The sequence below is a fragment of the Electrona antarctica genome, assembly GCF_951216825.1.
Source record: "Electrona antarctica genome assembly, chromosome: 23".
Lineage (NCBI taxonomy): Eukaryota > Metazoa > Chordata > Actinopteri > Myctophiformes > Myctophidae > Electrona > Electrona antarctica.
Genome location: NC_136804.1, coordinates 21,059,117 through 21,069,238, shown reverse-complemented (window position 1 = coordinate 21,069,238; position 10,122 = coordinate 21,059,117). Strand labels below are relative to the sequence as shown.

General features: G+C 42.7%; 1 protein-coding gene across 1 annotated transcript; it reads right to left on the bottom strand.

Annotated features, from left to right (window-relative positions):
- strap (serine/threonine kinase receptor associated protein) lies at positions 1–9,002 on the bottom strand. Its single transcript, XM_079493929.1, has 9 exons — positions 8,462–9,002; positions 7,763–7,898; positions 7,341–7,422; positions 6,988–7,060; positions 6,420–6,519; positions 5,326–5,460; positions 4,699–4,835; positions 2,064–2,213; positions 1–828 (listed from the first exon to the last, which is right to left on the bottom strand). The coding sequence occupies exons 1-9, from the start codon at positions 8,571–8,573 to the stop codon at positions 764–766; spliced, it is 990 nt and encodes a 329-aa protein (XP_079350055.1). The 5' UTR covers positions 8,574–9,002; the 3' UTR covers positions 1–763.
- Between the last annotated feature and the right edge of the window lie 1,120 nt (positions 9,003–10,122).

Genomic DNA, 10,122 nt, shown 5'->3' with positions numbered 1-10,122 from the left:
AACTTTTTGTGCATTCACATAACAGTAAAGCACCCGTTTATTCATTCACTGGACACAAATAACGACATTAAACACAAAGGAGAAATTAAATCCAGTGACGGCATTTCCCTTTCCACTTCATCACATGACAAAATAAGATTTTCCATGGATATACTCCAGTCGTACTTTCAACCCACTGAAAAATTCATATAATCTCAAATTTAAATGAAAACCGCTCCAATTTTAAACACCTCCTCCACACCTTGTGCAGCAAGCGTGTGTCTTCTCGCATTAATAAAATAAACTACAAATAAAAATATCCAGACCAGAAGTGACTTGAAACAAAACGAAAAAAAGTTCCTTGTCATTTCCATTGGGAGTTGGGGGGGGGGGGGGTTAGTTTTCAGCAGGTATACAGAACTGGGCAACATCAGAGAGAAAACAGGCAGCGATGAGCCACAGACGCTCACAGGTTTACTGCTTTACTCTAGAGCCCGTAACGTCTATACGACTGCTTCAAACTGCGTGCGTGCGCGCGTGTGTGTATGTGACTGTGTGTGTATATATATGTGTGTGTGTGTGTGTGTGTGTAATGCACTGGTCTATGACAGATGACGCCTATCATCACATCCACATCGGTTACAGATGAAGATGTAGTAAAATGAACTCTGCTCCTCGCTGGGGCATGGTATGAAGACACTGGAATACCCCGCTGTTCATCTCCTCACTTTCGTCGTCCCTCGTCTCACGTTTCCCCCACCTGTGATGGGTGCTTTTTTTTTCTTCAGGCCTTGATGTCAACCGGGGTGGAATTGTACACCGGATCAGTGGTCTCCGACACTAGCTCCTCTGATGGAAAGAAATTAAGAGCATTAAACACATGTGTAGCATACACGTCCCAACATTTTATTTTTTAACAAAACAGTGAATGCAACCATTTTCTTTGCTCATAAACAGGGCACAGCTGAAAGACAGCTTGCCTCCGATGTCCTCCAGTGATTTAAATGGGAGATGGATGGGTATGATAAGGAGATAGCTCAGGGTTTTCATTATACATACTGCAATTTGTAAGATAGGGGCATCATAATGCTTTACAGTGTGTAGAGCATACGATATACCCCTAGCAAATTGCATGTTTAAAAATGCACTCTACACTCCTTTTAATCTGTATCCACTATGGACATATTTTGCACCTAAATATCCATGTCACATTTACAACACATTAGTTTTTGCAAATAATAAGATGACTGAGGAAGGTCTGTGACCAAAACGTTACAATTTAATAAATAAATTCTTTATTGAGCAAGCGAAGACAGTGTGCAGGTGTTTCGTCTCTGTTTACCTGCACGTGCAATGCTTTCCTACAGACACATGGTGGAATGTGCTACGCAAAACTACACACCCTGCACATTCTGTCCATATGGCACACTCCATGCACACTTTAGTACATTCCTGACATATTTGTACGCATATTTGGCTAATGGGTTATGCAGTGTAGAAAAGCATTCCTGCAGAACCATTTTCATGTCGGCTCAACCGAACCAACGGATGAGTAGAGAAATCAACACCAGTCAAAAGCATTTTTTTGTTTTGTTTTTTACACCACTTGAACCTCAGCATACATCTCGGGGAGGGGGGACGACATTAGACAAAAATAGCAGATCCACAACGTGTCGTAGCGAGCTAAATCTCTTTACTTTTTGGTAAAGAGATTTAGTTTAGACAAAAAAAGTACACACACACATTAAATTAACATAAAACAGTGAATGCAACTATTGTTTTTGCTCATAAACAGCATGAGGTGTTTTGTATGCGTCTATGGAGACACACAATAAACCTTAATTGAAATATAATTGAATGTTCTTTCACTAAGACTAGAGCGTTTAAGACGGTTGTTAAAGTGAAGCTGGCGGGCCTGTGGTTCAGTCAAGTGGTTCCGTTTGATTATTGATCAGTTTCTTTTGAATAAAAAGGTCCGGGGACCCCCAGGGCTACATATCAAATTGGGGGTCCTCCTTGTCTGACATGAAAAAGTGTAACAACCAGTGGTGCAGAGCTTGGACGTGGCGCAGATCGAAACTCACCAGGAAGGACACACTTCCACAAGCCGTAGGTCTTGCCCACTGCCGTCTGCCACAGACGCAGTGTCCCGTCCTCCGAGCCGCTGGCATACAGCTCGCCGTCTGGGCTGAAGCGCACAGTGTGGACCGGTCCAAAGTGACCCTTGTAGGACTCTAGGGACGGGACAGAACATGCCAGTGTTGGAGGAACAATCAAACCATAATTACATTCACCAACAACAACATTGTACTGCATAATCGTTGCCGTCGGGTGGGAGACCTTGAAACCTGTTCTCTCTTGTATCGTTATTTGTAAAAGATTATCTACAATCTCACATAGATGATAGATCTGCTATTTTCACCACTTTTGTGTGACTTGTATGATGTAGTAGGGCATTAATTTACAAAGAAAACAAAAAGTTGAAATACAGAGATGCGTCACCAATATCTACCTGCTCACAATGCTGTGATGAGACATGCATATATATCAGCCATTTTCGCTATTTTTTGGTTTGAAAATAAGGATTCCAGTTTGAAAGTGGTTAAATTACTGTAGTTTAGGTATACAAGTATAGCTATTGTAGCTACTGTATTTTTCTACTGCCATTTGACCACTGCTCCATTCACAATAGGTTGTAGGAGTTCAGCATTTACATCTCGTCAGACTTGTCATGGAGAATCCGCTCTCTACTGTGTTTTGAACAGGTGCACTCATGCGGAGTATACTTGTCCTGACACTGAACTTGACACACCTTTTGACTGCTATTGCTGGCTGCTAGGGTATTCACAAATTAAACATGCTCTAGCATGCAGATGATCTGACGACTAAACTATTCAAGTATTCAAAAAGTAGAATAATAGTATTACAGTTGGTAAATTATGATATAATACATCTTCATCTAATCTGAATTAACGTGCCTCCATGGTAGAGTGAGCTGTACCCACAGGGTCCATCATTCATGGTATGAGACTGAGTTAAAGTTGTATTATTTGTATTTGAATGCACAGCAGCCATTGCCTGCCATCAATTAGCTATGCCCAGCAGCGATGACTACAGGGGTGCCTGGGAGCTGGAGCACCCCTTTTATTTTTAAATACATTTTTATTTCATTTTTGGATGAAAGGCACAGGTACAGGCATACAGAAGAAAATGCACACAAAACATAATTCAAATTCTTTGCCAACTGCAATCAGTGGCTTGCCTCATTTTTAAAGAGCTGGAGCACCCCTGAACAAAATAGGAACACAAATTAGCACCGCTGAGCTTCCCTCCCCCATGACTGTGGTTGTGTCACGTAGTCACACCTTTAGTAGCCTCGGAAACGCAGACGTTTTTATTTCCAGGGAGGAAAAAAAAAGTCTGGGGCAGAGCCCACTTCAATACGGCATACAGTAGCGCAAACGTCGATCATTCTCTGCTGATTTCTGATCGTCTGCACCTTTGTTAAATTGACACACACACACTCTCTCTCGGTCTCTCGAATTAATTAGTCTGATGTCGCGCAGCGGCGTCTAGATTCTCCCTGCCGGGAGCTGCCTATGCCATAAAAGCATAGGTGGAACCCAGGCTACACCTTTAGGGACACAGGCACAGGCATGCAATTGCTAATATGGTGGCTTTAGTTTTAACCTGCAAGGTAGGAGGGGAGGAGGGGCACCCCTGACAGTTATAAGAAGTAGGGGGGGGCACCCCTGACACTTATAAGAAGTATTCGCCTCTGGCTACGCCTCAACACGAGATACCGGAAAAACAAACGGGTAGAGTGAGGTCAAGTCAAATTAATATATAATAATGAAGCACAGAAACAACCCTGTTGAACTGCTGTGGTAGACACCGTGCCTGTATAGGCAGAAATAAACAAACAAGGGACTAAACTAATTTCGATCCTATGCCACCAAAATGTGGAACGCCCAACCAACAGTCATTAAGACATGGGAATCCCTTGACTCCTTCAAAACCGTTCTCAAAAAGGCACCTACGGACGGCTGCAATTCGAAACTGGCCTCCGTAAAATCTGAATCCTTCTGACCCCCACCCACCCCTTTTTCCCCTCATATGTTTTTTCCCGTTATTTACTATGATGATTTCCTGTTTTTGGCTATATAGAAGTGTATATTTGTACCTAAATGTTATGATGAATTGATATGATGAAAAGTTTTTGTATTGAGTTGTGCTTGAAATGTACTGTAATTCTGCAAACTGTTAATACATACTTCAATCAATCAATATGCATAAAAAAAACCCAACCACATCAAGAAGATTAAAATGCAATTGAATATAAGTGACCAACGAAGTTACTTTCATGCTTTGCATGAATGCTCCTGTGACCAGGGTCTAATCTCTGCATTGTTAAAAAGTATTTTCACAGGGGAAGTGACGGACGTGGGCTATATGACATCAGCGTCCACCTTCACTGCTGTGAAACTGTCGCCCCCGGCAAGAGTTGAAATGTATTGAGCTATTTTATATGTGTTAAAACGCATCTATTCACACGATGTGCGAACTCAGTGCGAACTCGCTGACACAAGCGATAATGCAGGCGCTGTGTCGCTCCCCACCCCATCTGAAAAGCTGTATATTCACAAACCCACACAACAAATTGCAGGCACCAGGCAGTGAGAAGCCATTCTTTGAATTGTGATTCTTGATGTGGCTCACCCAATTCCTCCAAGGTGCTGTAGTCGTATTTGTAGAGCTTGAAGTCATCGCCTCCAGCCACGAGGAAGTCCTTATCTGGGTGAAGGGAAGCCGAGCTGATGGAAGTTGGTGCCTCAACTGTCTTTATCAGGTCCAAGCTAGAACACAAAGACACATCTTCATTCATCACGTTGTTGCTTTAAATCTTGGACTCCACCTACTGGTTGCTTGTGATGTTTTCATGAAGGTTTAACTGACTGTTGGGCTTATTGTATGTCGCTATGGATATGAATGATACACATCTACAACAGCGATTCCCCAACATGTGGGCCTGGGCACATTGGTGGGCCGTCAGGATATTGCATGTGGGCCCCCAAATAATTGTTAAAACACTAAGATTGTTGTAATAACATTAATATTACATGTATATGTAAAAGAAAAATAAGTCACATTTCTTCTTCAAAAGCTTGAAAAATTTGCTTATAGTGGAACAGCCGGAACACAATCAATTCTTTTTTTAAATCATTAAAATGAACATGCTGTGAAAATGCACATCCATCCCTCTGATCCCTTAAAGGGTTGGAAATCACTTTTACACTACAGTGCTCAAGTTGACCTCCATCTCCTCTCAGGCTTTGAAGAGGATACCTGAGGGCGTTGTAGAAAGCGATAGTCTTTCCGTAGGTGATGACCAGAATCTCCCCATCGACAAGCTCCATGCTGCTCGGCGACGAGTCGAAGGATAGCGTCTTCACAGCGTCAGTGGAATTCCTGTCCCACAGACTGGAGAGACACATACAATTACATTAGGACACTACAAATATGCCAGGAGAGTGTATCTATGTTGGCTGAAGCTTATGTTGCATCAAGACTAACACTAACCCCAAGCCTAAACTGAGGGAATAGAGGGTATGCGTATGCATAAAGTGAGTAGTAAATAGAGTGGCAAAGGGAGTTCTATGTTGTTTAATGCAATCAGATAGGATGTTTCTGTTTGGATGTATGGGCTGTCAAGGCCAAAAAGTTGTATGAATTAAAAGGTGCTACACAATAAACCACTTGAACCCCAGCATATTCTGTGTGTGTGTGTGTGTGTGTGTGTGTGTGTGGGGGGGGGGGGGGGGGGGGGGTAAGTGGTTAAAGTTTGTAATGTGGTGTCATTGAATTAAATGTTTATTATTTTGGCTGATCGCCACCACATGCTGAATTAAAGATGAGAAAAAAGATACTCATGTACACTTACGCCCTACCAACAGCCATTAAGACATGCAAATCCCTTGACTCCTTCAAAACCGCTCCCAAAGGACACCTACGGACGGCTGCAATTCGAAACTGGCCCCCATAAAATCTGAATCCCCCCCACCCCATTTCCCCCTTACTGTATAAGTTTCCTTTACCTTGTTACCTCCTTACATGATTCCTGTTACATCTCTAAATGTTCTGATGAATTGAAAATGGTGTATCCAGTTAGAAACAAATGTAATGCTTTTATCAGTGTGTCGGCCACAGTAACAGTCTTTGTATTGAGTTGTGCTTTCATGTGAAATGTACCCATTCTGCAAACTGTTAATAAATACTTCAATCAAACAACCCATGTCTGCCGGCGACAGACATTTGACGATAGTTGCTGATGTCAGCATTGTCATGGAGTCGTGGAAAAGCACCCACATATAGCAGGTCACTGAGACCAACGAAACTGTCCAGACGTAATGTCCAGCCCTTATACACATCCTGTCACTGACCGTACGGTTTTGTCATCAGCAGCTGAGAGGATCTGCTTGTCATCGTTGCACCACAGGGCCTTCTTTATGGCTGAAGTGTGACCTGGGAATTCATGTGGATCTAAAAGGAAGCACAAAAGGTGCAACAGTGGTGTCAGATGATGACCATCAAACAATGATAAGTACATTCCAATCATATCCAGGGCACATCCATGAAAGTAAAATTTCGGGGTATTTTATGATGACTACTGTAGAGGCTCGCACATACGTTGCGCGGCCGATTCAACCGATATGCCCATATATGGGAATCATGGGCGCCGGAGGTAGGGGGTCATTTGGGTCTGAATGTCGCCGCATTATTGGGGGATGACTGGTCTAATTATTTATTTAAGCAGCAGATACCTGTGGGGCTCGCGGGAAAAAATGAAAACGCACTATTGCCGGGAATGTGACAGCATTTGTTTGTATGAAGCTTTTATGAACAGCTGAGACCCAAATCAAATTTGGAAAAAAAAGGCCTGGAATTAATGACGGCTCTAGGTTACACCACTATTGCGGGATCTCCATATGAAAAGTGGCTAGTACTCACCGGCTTCAGGTTTGCCGAGATCATAGATGCGCAGCACTTTATCATTTCCTCCTGTCAGCAGACAAGTGCTGTCCTATTGGGGGAGGAGGGTTAGAGATTGAGAGGGGCAGTAGTAGGGCTGGGTGATATGACTTCCAATCAATCCCAATTTTAAACTTTTGTTTTGCCATTGATATACATTTACTACTTTTAACAGACTGTTTATTAACAGCCAAGACTGTTAATTAACGAGGCCTAGACACGCATTGTTGTGACTCAACTACAAATATTGTATCATTATATCCACACCTTTATTTTAAATGAACTGACTAGCATTTCTGTATGCAGCATCCATGTGCATTTTTTGCGCATACCTGTGTGAAGTTGACAGACTTGACAATGTGCTTGTGTGCCAATGTAAGGACCTCATCTCCACTCACTGCATCCCACACCTTCCTGGAAAACAACATGACAGGTGTCAATGACAGACAACGGTGTCACAATCAGTTCTTGACGGCAAGAGAAACCACACTCAACAGACGATAAATGGACCTGTATTTGTACTGTACCCTCTCAGAGTGATGGTGGTACTTGAAATGAACAAAATTTAGAACCACTGGTATTGTAATTGTATAGAAAATGTTAAGTCCATATAACCAGCTCCGACAGTGTGATAAAAAACAATTTCCGATTCCAAATGTGATGATGGAACCGATTCCGGTTCCTCAATGTTGGATCCTGTTCCTAGGGGATAGATCCACATGCGTTGCAGGTGTAAGGGATGCTCCACACTCACGCTGTGAAATCAGCTGCAGCAGTGGCTGCCTTGGTGGCATCCATATTCAGAGTGGCTCCCCAGACAGCACCTTTGTGACCCAGGAACGTTCCTATCCAGTCCCCTGTGTCTCCCTGGCGCAACATGGGCTTACCATCTGTAAAAAATAAATAAAAAATAAATTTAGATCACTCCTAAAAACACATACGGAATACTGTCTCTCCTCCAACGTGATCATACTGTCAAAGTAAACAATCAATATAATATTATTGTCAATGGTGTCAATTGCAACAGTCCGACAGTAGTCAACAGCTGCATGGCCAAAGCAAATTATGGTGGTATACTGTTGAATAACAACAATCAACTACAATCCTACACTGTATTCAACACAGGTAGCCATTAAAACATTTCTACAGTCTTTGCGTCGCATTGTGAGCTGGCAGATCTGCTATTTTTATGTGTTTACTTTACCTACAATGATGATGACATGCCCAAAATAGCAAAGCCAGGGTGAACGATTGTCTCACACACACACACAAACACACACACAATATATAAAGCCTATTGGTTAGTGAATAAAGTAAAATGGACAAGACATGTAGACCCTTTTGGTGTATTTACCTTTTGTGTATCAAATACCAAAAAGGTAAATAGGGTACCGAAAGGGGCTATAGGTCCACATTTAAGATCCACAGATGTTGATGATGCGATTCTCCTCACCTTTGCAGGCACTGATCATAAAGTACCCATAGGGAGTAATTCCACTGAAGGCTAGATCTACCACAGGTCTGGTGTGACCCGAGCAGGTGAGTGGGGTTTGTCTCATAGCCATGACTCTATAACTAGTAACTACCAAAAGATGATGTTAAAAAGGATGAAATCCGGCAATTTAAAGGGAATTGGAGAACTAAGAAGGTCGCTAAACGCTTTAGCCGATTGTAACACTGCTAGCTTCAGAATGCTATCGTCAACCCAAGCTATAATAAATAATATAGCTAGAGTTCATGTAGCTATAACGTCGTTGGCTGGCTAGCGTCTGTAAGTAATTCATTGGTTTTTTTAAAAAAATAAATAAAAAATAAGTGAGTGTTCGAGGAGGTTCCAGTCAAGTTCATTAAACGTGGGGTCTTCCTCCCAGCATAGGAATAAACTTGCTACTAGCTACAACATTGCAACTAACTAGCAAGCAACGTGCATCATCAGCGGCTACCGCACAAATATAACACCAAGGCACGGTCTGCATCCCATGGCCCGAAGAGACGGGCGGTGGCGTTGTGATTGGCTTCTAGGCGGTTGCCTAGGCAACCGATGACACGTTGGGCTTCCTGTGAATCTGACTCACTCAGAGCCGAATATTTGTGATTTTTGAAATCACACTGGGTCTGTGGCGAAATACATCTTAAATTTGAGGGTCCTTAACATGAAAAGGTTTGAGAACCACATGATGATGATGATCAGTGACTCACTGTCTGATATAATCTACCCATCTTCTATCTACTACTCATCTACTACAAACAGTTGCAAGTTGCAACCATATGGGTAGATGATGATCTCAAATCCACGGTATGATCTTAGCCTCGGTCCCAGGCTTACTTATGATCTCCTCGCGTCAACAGTTACCTGGCAACCAATTAGCTAATCACAGGGCGACTATCTCTCCTGGATATGGGATCTATTTATTTTTTATTTTTACAGAGAATACACTTCCGGCATCATGAACTTCTACTGCAGGGAGAAAAAAACACGGTTATGCTGCCCTCCCGAGGAGATATGTTGGAATTTCCATTACTTGGCATAATCAGTGGTCATATCAGTGGTTCTCAAAGTGGTGGTCCCCCTATTTGCTGCCTGGTCCAGTGCGTTAGCGCAGTGGTTCCAAAAGTGGGGTCCGGGGATCCCAGGGGTCCTTGAAGGAGTTCCAGGGGGTCCCCCCAGCTAAATGATAATTTGGAACCAAATGGACCTTTTTGTCACCCTTATGGTCTGTAATATGAGAGTGCAAATGGAACCAAATGGACCCATTTGTACACTCTCAGAGTTAAATTAACATTGATTTTACAATATGGTCCCAGAGATATAAATGTAATTAAATGGGGGTCCGTAGACTATTAAATGCATGTCAAACTGGGTGTCCTTGAAATGAAACGGGTTGAGAATCTCTGCTAGAGCCGTAAAAATCTTCTCTCATGGGGGTCCCTGGCATATCTTTTCAAATGGGGGTCCGCGGGCTAGTGTCAATTTGGGGGTCCTTGACATGAAAAAGTTTGGGAACCACTGCGTTAGCGAGTTCTCTTCTCACTATTAAATGCACTGAGAACTCGCTAACGCACTGGACCAGGGGCAGGGCTATTGTCCCCCCCATTAAAATCAAAAACACTTTA

Excerpts from the sequence above, each read along its gene's own strand:
- strap (XM_079493929.1), bottom strand. The coding sequence starts at position 8,573 with ATGGCTATGAGACAAACCCCACTCACCTGCTCGGGTCACACCAGACCT. Across the intron at positions 7,061-7,340 it reads AGTCTGTCAACTTCACACAG|GACAGCACTTGTCTGCTGAC; the intron begins GTATGCGCAAAA and ends CTCCCCCAATAG. Across the intron at positions 829-2,063 it reads GTGGAAGTGTGTCCTTCCTG|AGGAGCTAGTGTCGGAGACC; the intron begins GTGAGTTTCGAT and ends TCTTTCCATCAG.